Source organism: Acinonyx jubatus, chromosome D3 (assembly GCF_027475565.1).
Source record: "Acinonyx jubatus isolate Ajub_Pintada_27869175 chromosome D3, VMU_Ajub_asm_v1.0, whole genome shotgun sequence".
NCBI classification, from domain to species: domain Eukaryota; kingdom Metazoa; phylum Chordata; class Mammalia; order Carnivora; family Felidae; genus Acinonyx; species Acinonyx jubatus.
The window spans coordinates 31,605,408-31,624,188 of NC_069392.1; the positions used below are offsets into that span (position 1 = coordinate 31,605,408).

Below are 18,781 nucleotides of genomic sequence, written 5' to 3' on the forward strand. Positions count from 1 at the left end.
AAAGTGAGAAAAGAGTAGCTGCACTCTCTTTTCAAATTCAAGTAGCAGGTTCTTTTCAGCTCTGGTGCTTGATTTACGTCCTTGTCCTTTTTCTCGTCAGCATTACCAAGTTCCTCCTAACACTGAATGGAACCACTTTTCCGCTGTTGGGTCGTAGTAGGTATGGATTTAGGTTGCTTGAGGAAAGACAATCAAACAGCAAGACAGCCAGATCTCCCGAGGCAGGGGTTTAAACCTGGAGGCAACCACACCCACGTCCTGGCCACAGGATCTATTCAAGGTCCGTAAAAACAAACAGCTGCGGCATTCAAGCCTGGGAGGGCTTTTTAAAATCCTAGGGCTAATTTGCAAAGCTAGTAAATTCTAACCTACTCTCTCCAACGCAAAGGTCAAGTCACCTACAGTTAGACACTCAACACGGCCAAAGGAGAGGGGCCATGTCAGGAATGCTTCATAGGTGGCCGCCCCCTCCACGGGAGAAAGGTGCTCACCTCCCCCGGGTCCTGGAATGGAGAAGGGAAAGGGACGGTCTGTGCAGTAAACCAACACAAAGGCTTCTTTCACCAAAACGCGCCCTAGCACCCTCGGTCCGCGGATACCAGACGCCCACCGCTCGCGGTCCGGCCGCGCCGGACCCACTCCGCACGCGCGGGCCACTGCCCCCAGCCCCGCGGCCGCACGCCGTGCGGGCCCGGCTCTCCCGAGCCCCGAGGGAAGGTCTCCTTCCGTCCGACAGGAGTTCTGCTCGGACTTTGCGAAGTTCCAAGTGGGCGTCCTACAGCCAGCGCGCCGCCCGGCCCGGCCCGACCTTGCCCGCTGGGGCTGTGCTCGTCCGGACCCCGCCGGGCAGGGGAGGAGGGCCGCGGCGCTCACCTGTCCCGCCCGCAGCGCCAGCTGCACGGCCACCTCGAAGCACTCCTCCCAGGGGCCCCCGGCGGGCGCCTCCTCGTCCTCGCCGTTCGGCTTCATCGTGGCCTCGCCGGGCCCCGCCACCTCCAGCCCTCCTCGCCGGGCCCCCACCGGCTCCCGCCGCCCCGAAACTAGGCTCCGCACTGCTTCCTCCTCGTCCCGCCACTCCGCGCCTCGGCCGCCGCCGGCCCCACAGCTGTGCCCGCGGGAAGGGCAGGGAGCGGGCCGCGGCCGGGGGAGCCGCGCGGCGCGTCCCGCGTCCCGCCCCGGCCCTGCCCCGAGCCCCGCCCCTCTCCGCCGCGCATCCCGCTCCCCGCCCCACCCAGCGCCGAGCCCCGCCCCTCTCGGCGCCGAGCCCCGCCCCCCTCCACCGCCCATCCTGTTCTCAGCCACTGCCGGTGCCCAGCCCAACCCCTCCAGCACCGAGCCCCACCCCCCCGGCAAGGATTCGGGCCCCACGCGGAGCCCTGCTCCTCTACGCCTCGTGCCCTCCTACCCCCGGCCCCACCCCCAACCCCGCCCCCGGCCCCGAGCCGCACCCCTCTCGATTTACGTCTAGCTTCTTGCTCCGCCAGGCCCCGCCCTGAGGCTGGCCTCTCCCCGTCAAACCCCGCCCCGCCAGCTCTCGGTCCCGCCCCGAGACCAGCCCCGCCAGCTCCACGCTGAACCCCGCCCCGCGCTCCTACCGCGAGAAGGGTGGGTGCTGGGGACTGTGGGCCAGGAACAGAAGCCCCGGAACCTGACCGGAGCAAGGTCCCGGGGCGGGGTTCGTGCGCGGCCAAGGCCACGACTGCAGCCGGGCACCCGATATGCAGTGGGCGCCGACGCGTCTGAGCCAGTTGGGGGCGCCTCCGACCCTCTCGCCCCCGCCGGGCGGCCCGTGCGCACGTGGCTCGAGAGGCGGCCAGGCCGAAGGCTCTTCGTTCAGCTGCTAACGGGTTGCTCTTCCCTCAGGGGAAAGCCACAGGACGCTGGGTTTGTCGGCCGGCTCGGTCACCCGCGGACGCCCGCCCTCACAAAGCGCCTGTGTTCCTGAATGTTTCGTTGCAAACGAGAAGCCTTCACCCCAACTAAAAACCACACACAACGATGACAGTGAATTTTACAAACTGTCTGAACTCAGAATTCCCATGTGGAGCCCAAACCGAGCAGCCTTTCTCTGTAATGAGGAATGACCTTTTCGACCTTGGATTATTTAACGCTGTTGAACACTGGCACCACCTAAACATAAATACAAGGCATTTCCTGAGAGTGTGTCTGTGATTTCCAGGAGTTTAATTTCATAAGCTGCTCTGCCTATCCCTTTATAAAATATGCTGACCCATATAAAATTATTCTGGAGTGCCACTTCTCAGAGTCTGGGAGAACAATGAGAGTTTGTACAAGAACCTCGATGGGACATTTTTTACACAAATAACCTAATGATGGAATTAAATGCTTTTAGATTTTGTCTGTGAGCACTTTATGTTGAAACATCTTGAAGAGAAACTTGAGGTTTACGGTGTAAAGAGGTGAAAATTACAGACCATGAAGAGGAATTAGGAAGCCAGAGCTGGATAGGGCTTTAGTCTGCGCTCTAGCCTTGCCCAACAGCTCAGAAAACTAGGCCAAGAATTGCCCCAGCTCCCACCAACGGCCATTTGGGGGCAGCTAAAGGGATGCTCTGCTTCATCTTCTTTGTTCCAGTTTTTCATGGTTTTCAAGATACAGAGCTGGACTTTTGAAAATACATAAGACTGTGTTCTGAATGCTTTACTCTGAAATTAATGCATTCATTTGTTGATCTTCATGGCAGGTTTTCGTTAGAGATCCCTTCCAACACCAAGCAAAATTAGGAAGTTACGAAATTTCTCTTTGGTGTCTTCTTAGCTCCCCTTTCTGAACACATCGTGCTACCGTCTGTCCTGGACCAATCTAGGAGCTCAATTACATCTTTAGATAAGCTCTTATGGACCTCAGCCTATCTAAACATCTAGAGAAAAAGACTTCATAACTTCATTGCTTAACTTCCAGATATCTTAAGGTAGAATCATGTGGTTTTTTACCAGAATGAAGTTTGGAGCCAGCCAGATTTTCCTAAGTCAAAATATTGGCCTCATTTCTTCCATGCTATGTGGATTTGAGTAAGTTACAAATAACCTTCTTTGCCTCAGTTTTAATTGCTCCTCAAAAAATAGGGTATTTGGGTGGGAGAGAGGGGAAACTGGGTGATGGGCATTGAGGAGGGCACTTGTTGGGATGAGTACTGGGTGTTGTATGTAAGCCAATTTGACAATAAATTATATTTTTTAAACAACAGGGTTTTTGTTATGTATTATATACGTTAATATACATGTATTTGGTACTAGTGTGTTTGCTACCGTTTTTAAAGACTGGCTCACCAGTGTACCATAAAGTGATCCACATGTTGCTGGGCACATAGTAGGAGTTTAGTAAATATCTGTTAATCATTGAATACTGAAACCAGCTTTTTCTAATGGATTATCCAAGTTTCTCGTGCTTTACTGACGATTCTCTGTGGAAACACAAAATAGTTCTTCACCATCATGACCTATATGCTAGTCTGCTAGTTACCTCTTTCAGAGGCCCTGGGAAATCACATTTACTTTGGTAAGCCCCTAGAGTACCGTGCTCTGCCTTGAAAAGCTACTTCTTAACTGTCCCCTCCACCCCCACCCTGAGGGTGCAGCCTCAGTGGGCACTCTGGTCACCAGGATGTGAAATGCAGTCAAAGAATAGAGGGGGGAGGGAGGCAGTGAGAGAGCGGATGGGCACTCATGACAGACTGTCTCCTTTTGCCTTACTCTTTATACCCTTATTAATCTGGGAGTCCTCTCGCCTCATGTCCTTTCTGGAACAAAGCAGGGTCTAAATAAAATGTCAACAATGTTTTTCTATTCTACCTACTTCTCTAGCTTCCCAGGTTATTTTGAAATCTGATCTGATTCTTGGAGGCCAAGACTCACTGATTAGGACATTTGACGAGCTTTGTCCTTTCATCTCATCTGAATCCCTAGAAGTAGGCCCAGGGTAAACATTTGACCATTCTTGGCCTCAGGTGTGGAAATTTGGTGTTAAGGGCTGAATTTTGTCTCCCCCCCAAATTCGTGTGTTGAAATCCTAACCCACAGCACCTCAGAATGTGTCTACAGACACATTGGAGATAGGGCCTTTAAATAGGTAATCATATTAAAATGAGGTTCTTAGGATGGGCCCTAATCCAGTATGACTGATGCCGTTATAAGAAAAGGGAAGCCAAGAAGACAGGCCTCAGGAGAAACCAAAGCTGTGGACACCTTGACCTTGGACTTCTCACCTCCAGAACTGTGAGGAAATACATTTCTAAGCCACCCAGTCTGGGGTACTTTGCAGCTTTAGCAAATTGATACAGTTGGGAGTTAAAGAGGTTCATCACCACACTTAGGGCTACAGAGAGCTTTTCTCAGCTAAGAGGCCTTGTAGAAGGCCATAGGGAGTCTGGCTCTCCAGGATGCAACAACAGAGCCAACACTCTGTCTACCGCCCAGCTCCCTGCCAAGCTGTGCGGGGGTGGGGTGGGGGGGGGGGGTCACTTATGCAATAATCAAAGTCAACCAACCCCACAACTTCTCACTAAATTAAGTCAGACAGGTGATTACCAACACATGCTCTGTATTTAAATATCACCCAATGTTCTATGCATGGCTCCACAACAAAGAACCATTCTTGGAGACCTTGCAAAACTCTGTTCCAGCAGAATTGTCTATAAAAAACATCCTCTGAAGGTTATCTCTCCTCATTTACTTCCACTGTAAAACTGGAGATGCTTTTTCTTACTCTGGAAAAAACTTCCAGGTCATCATTCCCACTGAGGAAGCGGTCAATGGGGTCATTACCCCTCCTGCTGAGTGTGACCTTGTACCAGATAAGCCCTGAGAATTCACCAGGTGTGCTGGCTTTCAGAATTTTGCAAAGTTTTTCTGGAACCCCTGTTTCCTCTTTGCTGTGCTCTCCACTCACTGCTTATTTCCATGCTATGTCTGTCGGTCTTACTACTGTGGATCCCGGAGATCTACAACAAAGCTTCATGAAATTGTACTTCAATTTCTGTTAACCTAACCTTAACCTGTTAACCTTCATTCTGTTAACCTAACCTTAACCTGCAAGACCTCAGTCTTGTAAAATAAATGTCCACTATTTCCAGTTCCATGCACCTGAAATTCTGCATGAGGAAGTTCATGACATTGATGGTTCTAGCAGAGTAGATGAGATTTCACAACCCATGGACCCAGAGGTATTATGTGCAACTCTCTTTATTTCCCCATAACTGGATTCCCTCTCTAGCTTCCTCCCCTACCCGATGGCAGAAAAGTTACTTCCAGGACAATTCAGACATGTCCGAGTTTTCAGACTTTTTCAAGTTCACAATTCAATTAATTCAGCTTTGAGCTCTCCCTGCTTTCCCTAGGTGGGTCCATACAAAGGGGGCTCAGCCGTGGGAGAGGACTCTTGCCCTTTGAACCTCTCTCTGTCTTATGCTAGCTGATGCTGATATGAGACCTGCTCCATCCAGGCCACTATGATGATTCCTTCCTTTGACAGCCTCGGCCATCCTAATCTCGGGTATTGACAGACCGTGCTAGTTTTTTTTCCTTAACCCCCAGGTCCCTTCGGGTCTCGGGCAACCCCTCTCGGGGCACTGGCGCTATGGGATGCTCCCCAGGGGACGTTCCCAGCCTGGTCTTTCCAGTTTGGACATTTTCCCCTTTACTGGCTCACCCTCCCCCAAGCTGGTGTCGTGTGGAAGGAAATCAGGTCCGTGCACGCTTCCCAGGTCCTGCCAGGAAGGGGCCCAGGCTTCCTAAAGTTTTCCAGGAAAAGTCCTCCTCCCCCGCTACCCCCCAGCTCCGCCCTTCTGCGGGAGGGGGCAGCGTGGCTGGCTTTAAGCTTTAACTCTTCCATCACAGCAGTGCTCCTTCTGTGTCTCACGCCATCCGGATCTCCGATCTCCCGGGGGAGGAGGCGGTGGTGGGAGGGACACAACCTCTGCCTCATCATATCTTTTTCAAAATTTGTATTTTGTTCATCAGCACTGACCAAGTGGGCATGCTTTGTTCTGAGTTCTTCTCCTGGTACGTATCCCTTTCCCCTTAGGGTAATTCACCCTCAGGTCTCTCTACTGGGGGAAGGTTCTTGGGGTTGAAAAGGAATGGAGATGGGACCATACTAACAAACTCTTCCATCTGCCTGTATTTTAAAACTGGATTGTTTTCAGGCAAATGTTTCTCCGCCTTTTTATTGAAAGCTTATGCTCCATTTGCAAAGCTTTTTTTTTTTTTTTTTTTAACCTAAAAAGGCATTGTTACATTACGGGGGAGAAAGTTTGTTTGATAGTAGTTACAAAACGCTACGAAGTTATTAATAACATTGGAGAGGAAGACACGGTGAGACTCTGTTGCATTTAATCCAATTATCAAAACACTTGACATTTTTGAAGTGGATGGAACACTGACCAGCACTGAGTCAGGCAATTCCTCTCGAAGCTTTATGTCTTCATCACACAGTCGCTGGCTTTTCAAGTGTTCATACTTGCACTTTCTTTTTCGGGTTGTTTTGGTAACTGCAGAAAGGGGGAAGTGCACGAATGTGCTCAGTCCTGCCAGACCTTTCTTCACCTTGCAGTTCATTTTTCACATTTCCTTCTTCCTTAAGAGTATCTTAAGTACTCCCTCGTTAGTGTTAATAGTCTGCATCGGCTCCAATGCTTAGAGTAACAAATAACAAGCTTCCTGAACCAACTTTGTGGCATGAAGCCCCTTAAACAGTTCACCTGCCTTTGGAAAGCAGATTAAGTTTATTAAAATGGAGTTTCTGGCAATAATCAAAATCGTCATGTTTTAATTAAGGCATTTTTTAAAAATGAACTCATTTTGAGAGAGAGAGAGGGAGGGAGAGAGAGAGAGAGAGAGGGAGAGAGAGAGAGAAAGCGTGCACATGCAGGCAGGGGAGAGGCAGAGAAACAGAATCCCAAGCATGCTCAGGACAGAGCCCAACACCGGGCTCAATCTCAAGAATCATGAGATCATGACCTGAGTGGAAGTCAAGAGTTGGTGGCTTAACTGACTGAGCCACCCAGGCGCCCCTAAGGCCATGTTTTATATTACACTTTAAAAATGTTTGTTTATTTATTTTTGAGAGAGAGAGAGAACACAGTGGGGGGAGGGCAGAGAGAGAGAGAGAGGGAGACACAGAATCCAAAGCAGGCTCCAGGCTCTGAGTTGTCAGCACAGAGCCCAACATGGGGCTCAAACCCATGAACTGTGAGATCATGACCTGAGCCGAACTCATGCTCAACCGACTGAGCCACCCAAATGCCCCTAAACTTTAAAAAATCTAATCTGAACTTAAAAAAAAAAAGTACTTTTTAGTACAGTTAAAAATTGTGTTTATACACACATGAAGAGAGAGAGAGCACATCACCATATGCCTTTAGGGAATATATAGCTGACAGAGGAAAGCTAGCAAATAAAGAATCTCAAGAATTTTCATTTCTAAGACAGCCATTGCTTTTAAGCTAGCATATTTTTCACTTTGAAGGATGCATATGAGATTTAAATGAGATATGTGCATTCTACCCGTCTCTCACAAAAAGGAAATATTTTGATCAGTATTAACGTTTGAGTCTCTTCTGCCAAGAGAAGAAACCAGTTTAAGAGGAAAATAAAACAAAGATAAATTTCTTATTTTTGTGTGGATTTATCCCCACAGATATCATTTGTTTATTCATTCATGCGTTCATTTATTCAACAGGCATATCTTCATGACATAGTGGCTCTTGGTGTTCAGGGAAACAAGAAGAGAGGGTGATTCTATATTATCAGTTCTATATTATCAGTTATTTCAGTTGGTAGCTTTGCACATGGAAGGTGGCCACCACTGAGTTGAGCTGCAAATGTCTCTGGACAGGGAAAAATATCACGTAGGGCTTAAGAGAAAGAGGACGGCAAAACTGGTAGATGAGCGTAGCAACAGAGTGTCATTAGATTGTCTTTGGAAACTGGTTTGCAGAGTCAGACAAAATCCGGGGGACAGGTGCAGAATGCAATCAAGTGTCACTGTCACATCAGTGAGAGCTGTGGTCCCAGCAATAGGAAGAATGTGAAAATGAAGCAGAATGTCATCAAGTTCAAAAGCCTGGAGCAGACACCTTGTCTTCCTGGAATTGGGTTGAGCGTTGTTCCTTCAGTGGAGGGGCATCTTTTAAGTGAAGAAATTAAGTGAATTAAATGAAGAAGTGTAGGATGTAGAATTAAGTGAAGAAATACTAAAGAGAACCAAACTCATAATCTCAGGATCTCCACATTAAGGGATTGTCGGTGAACACATATACATTAAATGTATAAATATAATCTAAAAATTTAAATGCACTTAACAAAACAATCATATTATAATAAAAAATCACTTTTTAGAAGTGATTGTTTAAATTTGCTAAACAAAATATGAATTAAGTTGAACTAGAAACTTAGTAATAAATATTAATTATAGGACCAAAACCACCTGTTTCCTCTGCACACATACCATCCTCGAGGACACTAAACAACTCCCTGACTCATATGACTCTCCCTTCAAAGCCTATTTCTTTTGGAGGTAATGGTGATTGTGGGGGGACCATCATTGAGACCAGAGACAGAAAGCAGAGTAAAACAAAGATACTTCTTTTATTCCGATATGAGAGGTCTCTTGAAGTTGTTAAAGTTAACTTCTACAAAGTCAATCCTACTTTTCCTTACTTAGGGAAAAAAAGTCTTCATATTTATATCATGAGCATTGTTCTCATGTCTTCTGCATTCCGGAACTTGATTTGCCTTTTGTTTGCTATTTGCAGTGCTTTCTAACATTTGTAACAAATGACATACTTGAACACTCAAGTTGCCGAGGTTCTAGTTTTCTCCTTCTCCTTCTTCTTCTTCTTCTTTTTAAAAATTTTTGAAGTTTATTTATTTTGAGAGAGACAGAGACAGCATGAGTGGGGGGAGGGGCAGAGAGAGAGAGGAGAGAGAATCCGAAGCAGTCTCCGTGCCACCAGCACAAAGCCTGATGTGGGGCTCGAACTCACAAAACCTGGAGATCATGACCTGAGCTGAAACCAAGAGTCAGACGCTTAACCGGCTGAGCACTCAGGCACCCTTAATTTTCTTATTTCATGTTGATGGACTGTTGTATCCACTTTGTGTCTTATAAAATGGTTTCACATAAGGTGGGAGCATATTTCCCCAGGATTCCAAATAGTTTTGTGATTAAAGGTGAAGCCTTCTGGAAACAGGGGAAAAAGAGAAAACGGGTGCCATCCATTGATCCCTAAATCTCAGAAACAAAAACAAGGAGATACATTCAAGCCAGAGTTTGAATATCTAGGTATTGCATGACCCCACCCACAGTAAGAGCATCATTAAAACAAACCTGTCTCAGGGCTACTGCAGAGCACAGACTTTGGGGAATAAAACAGGCCACCGACATGGCTACTCTCTAGCTGCCCTCCAGAAGAATGTACATGTTTGTGGTAGACTCCAGATTTAAGCAGCGCCAAAGAGAACACACTCCTTATTTTGCAATGTGAGTATGTAGAAAATACACTGAAAGGACTCTAAAATTTGCCCAGCAGGACGAACAGAAATCTTAGGCATAAAGTCCAGCTGAATCAAGGAGTTTCTATCTCCTCCTGCTTGCTGGAACAACAACTCAAGCCGGCACCACTTGTCTGTGTCACAATGGCTTGAAACATTTCTAAATCTAATACACCCCTTCCCACTGTGCAAGAAAAAATATGCAAACATGAACAGATGATTGGAAACATTCATTTCCAACTGATTTGCAAAATTAAAAGATTTGTCAAGATGTTACCAAAAACAGGGGCGCCTGGGTATCTCAGTTGGTTAAGTGTCCGACTTTGGTTCAGGTCATGATCTTGTGGTCTGTGAGTTCAAGCCCCACATCCGGCTCTGTGCCGACAGCCTGGAGCCTGCTTCGGATTCTGTGTCTCCCTCTCTCTCTGCACCTCCCTCGCTCACACTTTGTCTCTATCTCAAAAAATAAATACACATTAAAAACATTTTTACAAAGATTTAAATAAATTTATATAAAAAAGATGTTACCAAAAACGTAGATTCTTATTTGCCTAAAATGAATCAAAAAGAATTCAAATAAGAAATTTTAAAAATAATACATCATTATTCATAATAGTATGTGAACAACCTAAGTGTTGACAGATGAATGGATAAAGAAAATGTGGTAGGTAGATAGATGATAGATAGGTAATAGTTCAGCCTTTAACATGAAGGAAATCCTGTCATTTCTGATAACATGGATGAGCCTGGTGGGTATTATACTAAGTGAAAAAAGCCAGACAGAAAGCATGGTGTCACTTATATGTGTAATCTGAAAAAACAGTCCGACTCATAGAAACAGAGAGTGGAACAGTGGTGCCACGGCCTGGGGGTTGGGGGAAATAGGGAGAGGTTGGTAAAAGGTTAAAACCTTTCCGCTATAAGATGAATGAGATTGGAAGATCTAATGTATTAACATGGTGAATATAGCTGATGAGAGTGTCTTGTAGAACTGAATTTTTTTTTAAGACCATAGAACTTCAATGTTCTCATCAGAAAAAAAGGAGGAGGTAAGTATATGAGGTGATGTGTTAATTAACTCAACAGAGGGGGAAGCTCTTTCACAACACATAGATGTATCAAATCATCACATTGTACACTTTAAATATCCTACAATTTTACCTGTCAATTATGCCTCAGTAACGCTGAAAAAATAATAATAGTCGATGACACATTGTCCAGCAGTGATTTGTTGTGTAAACTAAATTTTTGTTTTGGATCAGCTAGTTCTTTTTTTTTTTTTAATGTTTTTTTTTAATGTTTATTTGTTTTTGACAGACAGAGCACAAGTGGGGGAGGGGCAGAGAGAGAGAGGGAGACGCAGAATCCAAAGCAGGTTCCGAGCTCTGAGCTGTCAGCACAGAGCGTGACACGGGGCTTGAACTCATGAACTGTGAAATCATGACCTGAGCTGAAGTCTGACACTTAACTGACTGAGCCACCCAGGCGCCCCTGGATCAACTTTTTAACCAAATTATTTTGGATCAAATGGTCTGCCACACAAAATACAGATGAAGGGGGTATATAAAGCAAAGATAGAGGACAGGATCATATTTTTCCAAAAGTACATTCTCAGTCTTGTCCTAAGGCTAGTGGGACTTCCAATGGTTGTACCTGCTGTTGGGAGAGGAGGGAAAGAAAGGGAGGTGAATGGGGGGACAGCAACATCAGCCCAGACTTGCTTATCTTTCCAGGTCCTCAAATCTTGATCTGTAGGCTCTTTTTGGCACAAGAGACCCTTTGAGTGATTGCTAATCCCTCTCACCCCACCCCCCAACTCCCACCCCAGTCTGGGGAACTTGTCTTCCCTGCCAGTTGTTCCATGGGCTCTACGGAAAAGGCCGAGGCAGGGAAAGATTTGCTCAGTACTCAGACACTGCAGCAGCAGAAATGGTTCATAGCTTCCCCATATTCTAAGATCATTAAGAATCAAATGTCTTTAGAATAAATACTCTGTGGTGCCTGGGAGTGGGAAAAGAGATGTGATTTATCAGGCAATGACCTTGTCCTCTTAGAGTAGCTCAGGACGTTGAAGGAGAATTGGGCATGAATGTGATAAATTATCCTGAAATTTCAATGTATTCGGATGGGGCTTGGGTAACTCCTCTTAAGTATGGTTGTTCTTTTTTTTTTTTTTTTAATGTTTATTTATTTTTGAGAGAGAGTGCAAGAGGGGCGGGGCAGAGACAGAGAGAGAGAGACAGAGGATCCAAAGCAGGCTCTACGCTGACAGCAGCAAGCCTGTTATGGGGCTCGAACTCAGGAACTGAACCCTGAGATCATGCCCTGAGCTGAAGTCGGATGCTCAACCCGACTGAGCCACCCAGCGCCTCAGTGTGTTTATTTTTAAATGGTGTGTGTCCATCTGAAAGGAGGACAAGAGGTGTGGACTAAAGCAGTTTGTGTCTGAGCACTTCATGGTTACTACTGTCCAAAGCTTAGATCAGCCCCGAAAGCAAAACAGGTAGAAGCCTACTATCTTTTTGGGCTTTGGGTCCATCTTTGTTTCTCATGCACCCTCCTCCCATTGCTGCTACTGTGACAGGCTTTCTCATTGAGACCCCCACCCCCACCCCAATGTACCCATTTCTCTGTTAAACCCCTGCCCTCAACACACACACAAACTCAGCATCTTCACAGAAAGCTCTTCCTCTCTCTTCTGGTCCTAAGTGAAAGCAGGCTGTCTCTAGCAATAAAGCACCCCTTCTGGAAACTTTTCTGCATCTCTAGGGCCTGGGGTATGTGAGTGAGGACAGAAGGATGGGGGTGGGGAGAAGGAGGTTAGTGTTCCCTCATCCCTTCACATTTTACACCTTGCTCTCCTGACTTCAGGGGAGACGCCAACTCCAAGGAGATCCCTCCCACACAGCAACTCCACTGTCCTCAGGGTGTTAACTTCAAGGTCATCATTCACATTTTGCAGAGTCCATCTCCAGGATTATAGTTTTTTAACCCTCCCTCGGCCTATCCCATTTTTCCAGATTTTGCCAACGTTTAAAAGAACGACAGACTGCAGTAGTCTCAGAGGTTCTTGACCTCCTGCCTCCAATGTGTTCATTCCCATTCCCATATTCCACTCCCTGTCTGAACTGTCCATACTTCTTTCTGTCCTGCACCTATTCCCACTATCTTAACTGTCCTGATACCTCCAAGAGTGGAGCACCGCAAAGGATATGACTTCAGACCCAACGTAGGCTCAGGGTCCAGGTATGCTACTCGCTAGGACATCAGGCTTTACCTGAGACCTTATCTCTTTCACTTCACTTTCTGGTCATCTATAAAGTGATATCACACCAACTTCATAGGGCAGTCACAAGCAGTAAATGAAGTAACAGCTAAGAGATCTGGCACATAGTAGGTGCTCATTAATGTTGGCCACTTTCCATTCCCTCGACTTTGGTGCTTCCCAGCAATGCTTTTCCTCTCCCCTTCACTGACGTTTCCAAACCTCTGCTCACTGTCCAAATGCCCTATTGCACTAAGTCCAAATGCACTAAGAGGTAATTCACCATGGTAACACACAGCAACCTTCCCCTGCACTCATTTTCCCCTGTTTCAAAAGATGCACTTCTCTGTTTCCTCCCTATTGTGCTCTGGACCCATTCCCTTCAATTTCCCTCTGGACCTCACTTCATCAATTACTTCCTCTCTCTGGTATGTTTACTCCCTACATCCATTTCCACCGACTATTTCTTCCTCCTTGCTCCGCCCATGATGTCTGCCTCTTCTTAAATATCTTCTGTTGACCTTACACCCCTTCTAGTCACCACCTTCCCATTGTGTCTGGATCTCCTTGAAAGAGCCTTCCCTCTCCTCAGTGCCCAGCCAGCCAGCTGCCCCTCAACCTGCTGCAGGGCATGTGGCTTCCTGTGTCACCCGCCTCACCTGCTTTCATGAATGTCGCCAGTGCCCTTCTGAGTGCTGCATACAAGAGACTTTTCAATCTTTTTTTCCTACTTCAATTCTCAACAGCATTTCACTCTGGGGGTGACTTCTTCTTGTAGTGCTCTACTCTTTGTGTCCAGGACCTCAATATCTGCTGGTGTATTTTTTTGCATGACTGTGGCCACTCCTTTTTCAGTCTCCTTTGAAAACTATTGGTTCCTCTTGTCTAAGTCCACTCTCTCCAACATATACTGTGTGCCTATTGAGTGCCAGACCTGTGTGGATGGATGTGTTGCAGACAAAGACTATAATAATAGAAGCACAGTCCGAAGCTGTACAAAGACAAGACCCACCCTGGAGCGTGGTCAGGAAAGGCTTCATGGAGAGGTGAGAGGAAGAGTAGGTGTCCACAACCAGACAAGGAAAGAAAGGATATTTTAGGCAGAAGAAACATTCCCAGGGCAATGCCTGACAGGTAGACGGAAGCAGATTTACAGAAGTAGAATTCTGAGTAACACAAGTCTCAGAGGTACTATGTTCCTCTGTTTCAGTGTTCTCAACCAGTGTGATTTTGTCCTTCGGGGGACATTTGGCAATGTCTGGAGACACTTTGGGTTGTCATGATGTGGGGAGTGCTATTAACATCTGGTGGATAGAGGCCAAGGATACTGTAAAATATCCCACAATGCACAGCATAGCCCCCTCCCCTCCCCAACAAAGAATCGTCCAGCTCAAAATGTTAATAACGCTGAGGTTGAGACATCATGTTTTATTCTAACTTTAGCCTGAGGAGTCTGGCTCCAGGCCAAGTTTCAACGTGTGATGTTTTCAGACCAGACTACAGGCAATTACAAAGTTTTACCTGGCAGGTCTCATAAGGGGTAGGCTCTGCCCTACCCATGCTAGACTTGGTGCTCAGCCAGGGCACTGCAGTTTTCTGGACAGTGTTGCAAAGACTCAGAGGCAAGCCCCATCGCGCTGCACCCCCACCCCCCACCCCAGCCCTGCTCTGAGGCATATCTGCAAGCCTGGCCCAAACACCCCCACTTCCAGGCCTCTTTTTGTGGGGGGGTTGTCTCAGATGAGGCCTTTCTCAGGACCTCTGCCAAGACCACCTGGTCTGGGGGGCCTTGAAGACACTACTCTCCGCTCTGACTCAGCATTCAGTACTTTTCCACTCTTAGCCTTCCTCACCTCTACCTCCCCAGGCCCCCAGGTCCTGGCGGCTCTGCTCTCTGACTGGCTGTAGACCTAGTCACATTGTACAATTATTTGGCTTTCTTTGTCTTCGAATCTGAGAGGCCCTTAATGATTTTAGAGCTGAGTGAACAAAAGCATGTGTCAGTTTTCCAGACAGCAAACCTAAGAGGGGTAATTCACAGCAGATGATCGAAAAAGGCTTCAAGGAATTTTGTGGACAGCTTGGCAAAGGAAAATTTCACTGGGGTCAGTGGAAACTCCTCTGTTTAGGTCTCAAAGAGTAACTGTGCAAGTGCGGAGTGAGTGCCTAGGGTTACCTAGCACTTGCGGGACCAGCACCCCGAAATGTTAGGATTCCCTGGTATTTAGAGTCATGTAGGTTAGACTCCAATTGTACTCTGGCTGGGTAGGTCATCCTGGAGTGTGTTATTCAGTTTTTGACATGATCGAAAAAGTTATTTGCTTAAATTTGTGACTAAAGGCTTTCATTGTGCAGCCATGCATGCTCATGACACAAAGTCTTCATGAGGGCATGTATTGACAGGTCTCCTCTCAGCTCGGACACTGTCTCCCACTTTCCTTCTCCAGAGGCAGTGACTGGTTCATGCAACCATTTTTTAGGAGGGTCCGTGACAAATCTGAATACGTCCAAGGAAACAATTGGGTCAACGGAGGAGGCTTATCTCGGAGAAGGAAAAACCTCTCAGCATGGTGGAGAATGAGGTAACATGAAGAAGTCTCAGGAAAAGAGATTGGAACAGAAGTGGATTTGCTATGGCTTTCATGGAATAGAAGCTTCTGGGCCCCCCACCTGCGCTATCTTCTTTGAAGACTTCCACCTAATATCACGTTTATCATTGTTATTCTTTTTTTTCTGAAGGAGAGCCCTCCCCCCCACCCCAAGTTGAATAAGATCAGCTCCACTAATTCTGGATCCACCCCTGAGCTAGAATTAATCTACATAATTCCTTGGGACAAAACTAGGATTAATAGTAGAAAGTTACAGTGAGGCAAACATTGCTCAAGATCTGGAAATTCTCCCAGTTAGAGCTATTAAAAATTGGGATGGGCTGCAGAAAACCAGAAAGTGCGTCATTGGATGCCTTGGGTAGAAGCGAATGAGGCAGGGGTGTTGTAAGAGGGGCTGATGATCTCTCCCAACTCTAGGAATCAAAGTCTCTGAGATAAGCTACAGAGAGGGCACTGAGACAGCATTTGCTTGCCTATGTATTAATAGTAGGGACCCCAAGTCCAATAGCAGGGACCCCCAAGTCCAGGCACGTATAGTTTGCTAGGTTTAAGTCACTGTATTAAAAAAAAAAAGTAATAAAAATATTCAGAAGCATTCAGTGTTCCACGATGAACTTTCTCAAACATATTCAAACCAGTAGGAAGTCACTGAATCGAGTTGGCAATAGACTCCTAATCTATTACTCCTAATCTCCTGCTCCTCCAGCCATGCTCCCAGATGCTGGATTCCTTGCTCAAAATCAGCTAGAGGCGTGGTTGTATTCCTTCGGTAAGGTCTCCACCGCAGAGAGAAGTGGCTGCACCCCACCATCACAGTAATGTTTGTTGCTGTTGAACTGTCAAGCGCAGTGGCCACTGGTCCTTTCAGGCACATCAGTAGATGCTTCCTCACGACGAACCACTGGCAATCATTTCACTACTAGTGATGCTGTCATATGCTGCAGATTACTGGCGTCCCATTTTCATCAGGAAGAACTTCAGCACTGCATTCAAGGCCAAACACATCCGTATCCATCCCATATTCTGACCTTTAAAAGTTTGTTTTCTTGGACCACTCACACCCGATATGACATGGATCATGGTTCTCGGGACAGCAGAGACAACCCTAGGCATTTCACTAGAGAGAATTCAATGTAGGAAATTGGCTGTGCAGGTAAGAAGGCAAACACAGAAAAGTGTTTAGTGAGCAGAGATAGTGGGGGCTGGCTCAGGAAACAAGGCAGAGGCCGGATCACCAGAACCTGCCAGCTGGGAGGGGTGGCCTGAGGCGGGGAGCTGGGCCTCCATGGAGAGCTGTTCCACAGGCAGGGCAGAGGCGTGGAAGAGGGGCCTTGAGGCCAGACTGCTGCCTGGTGGTGCTGTCACCTCTGCAAGACACAGGCAGACTGGTTTGGGGGTCTGGAAAACAGCTGGGAGTCTGCCAGTGTGATGGTGACAAGAACAGCAGGCCAGGCCAGCAGGTGGCCATTCCCTCTTCAAGCCTTCCAGTGTCCTCTCAGTGCTCCCACTGGTGGGTCCTAATGGGGAGCCAGCTGGCAAAGGGAAGTGTATTTGCAGAGCCTTGACCTTGGCCTCAAACTGCAGAGCAGAGCAGGGCGGTGCTGAGCTTCGAGGCAATGACTTAATAACTAGCACAGCCTCACCTGCTCGCAGGACACCCAGACCCCTCACCACCTGGTCTGCTGATCACACTTGCCTTCCCCTCGTCTCCTTCCCTCCCTGATGAGGGGGTGTGGTCCCTCCCCGCCATCTCCCGGGGAGAACCGATGATGCCCACCTCGGGTTCCGTTGTACCTGCCCAGGTAATTAAGAAAGCACTGGGAACACATCAACATGTCTGTTTCTCCCTGTTAAAATCCTGAAGCCCCTTGATGGAAAAGGGTGAGTTTTCATCATCGTGCCTCCAAAGCTATGGTTGGCACATAGCACATACTTTAAAAACATTTGTTGAGGGAGCGCCTGGGTAGCTCAGTCCGTTGAGCAGCTGACCTCTGACTTCGGTTCAGGTCATGATCTCATCAGGCTAGCTGTTATCTGCGCAGAACCCACTTTGGATCTTCTGTCCCTCCCTGGCCCCCTGCCCCTTCCCTGCTTATGCTCTCTCTCAAAAATAAATAAATCTTTAACAAACAAACAAAACATTTGTTGAATGAATATGTCGTAGATGTTTGCCCAGTCATGGCACTGATAATCTAATTGGAAGAGGTCATATAAAACATTAATATACAAATTGAAAATCTTTAAAGGAAAGTGAAGCACACTGGACTTTAAAAAAAATTAGTTTTTGATTTTTCCTAATTTAGAGAAAACTCTAACAACTTCCTTTTAGTAATTAAATGTATTAGGTAGCTTTTGAGGAGTCTCTAATATAACTTTCCTTTAGTAATCAAATGGATTAGGAACTTTTCGGGAAGAGTTTAAAAGCCCTCATCTCTGCATGAGTTGGATAACACACATGGAAAATACTTGTGGTCTGAGAACAGAGGTGTTTTCATATATGGAAGGGTTTTGTTCTTTTCCCATTTTCTTTGGGAAGGATGGTTATTCTTTTATGGAAGATGACAGAAACAGCAAAACAATGCTAAATTTCCTCCCAGGGAAGCACATTGGCCCCACAGAGGTCACTTCTCCGTTCTGAAGAGGGCGTTCCCTCTCCAAGCTGTCCGCTGGGGACGGGAAGGGCTCAAATGATGTCTTTGGACTCACGGTTGGCCCCGTGACAACTTTGGAGAGTAAAGTAATGCTGACAATAATAAGGCGCATTAACCAAGGGGCGCATTAATCGAGGGGCACAGATACTTTAAACAATATGAGGCTGACACTTGAGCCCACTAAGAGGCTAGGAGGGCCAGGCAGCTCGGCGGCGGGGGGTGGGGGGGCGGTCAGAGACAGGAGACCCGATGGACCAAGTGCACAGCCTATTCTCTGGGGCTGTAACTCCCAGGTGGGCACTGGTCTGCCCCCATGACATTTATACCCACACTAGAGTAATAGGGACAGCCCCATGAGATTTTCATTCAGCTAAGTGTATTTCATGTGAAAAAAATGTCCTTAGCCCAAGTCATGTCCCTTCTGCATTTTGGTGTCAAAATGTCATTTCTGTAATAAAATGATCATGATGGGAAATGGCAGGGCTTTCTTTTTGCTTTTCTTTTTCGCTTGGCCACATACATGATTGACAAATCTGCGTAGGTCACAAAAACAAAATTTTTTTGAGACGTTGCTGGTGTGTGGAATCTAGAAGTCTGGGAACCACGATAAAAGGCATGTCCCGGGGGCCCCTCTCCTGAGTCTTTCCTTAACCAAGAGGGAAAGAACTGGGGGAGGGGGTGTCAGTCAACAAAGGGCAGCTCTTCATTCTTGCCTGATTAAAAGCAGAAAAACAAGTCATTGGG

At 46.9% G+C, this 18,781-nt stretch overlaps 1 protein-coding gene and 1 long non-coding RNA gene across 2 annotated transcripts in view; one reads left to right on the forward strand and one right to left on the reverse strand.

Moving 5' to 3' along the window:
• The window catches only part of IMPA2 (inositol monophosphatase 2), a 45,612-nt gene extending 44,415 nt beyond the window's left edge, over positions 1-1,197 (reverse strand). The window contains exon 1 of the mRNA XM_027068453.2: positions 874-1,197. Within this exon, the coding sequence (XP_026924254.1) occupies positions 874-969 (96 nt within the window). The 5' untranslated portion in view covers positions 970-1,197. The remainder of the gene's footprint in view (positions 1-873) is intronic.
• A 385-nt stretch (positions 1,198-1,582) lies between these two features.
• Positions 1,583-18,241, forward strand: LOC113602183 (uncharacterized). Its single transcript, XR_003423531.2, has 3 exons — positions 1,583-6,020; positions 15,258-15,359; positions 16,093-18,241. It is a non-coding gene; the product is annotated as an uncharacterized LOC113602183 (long non-coding RNA).
• The last annotated feature ends 540 nt before the right edge of the window (positions 18,242-18,781 follow it).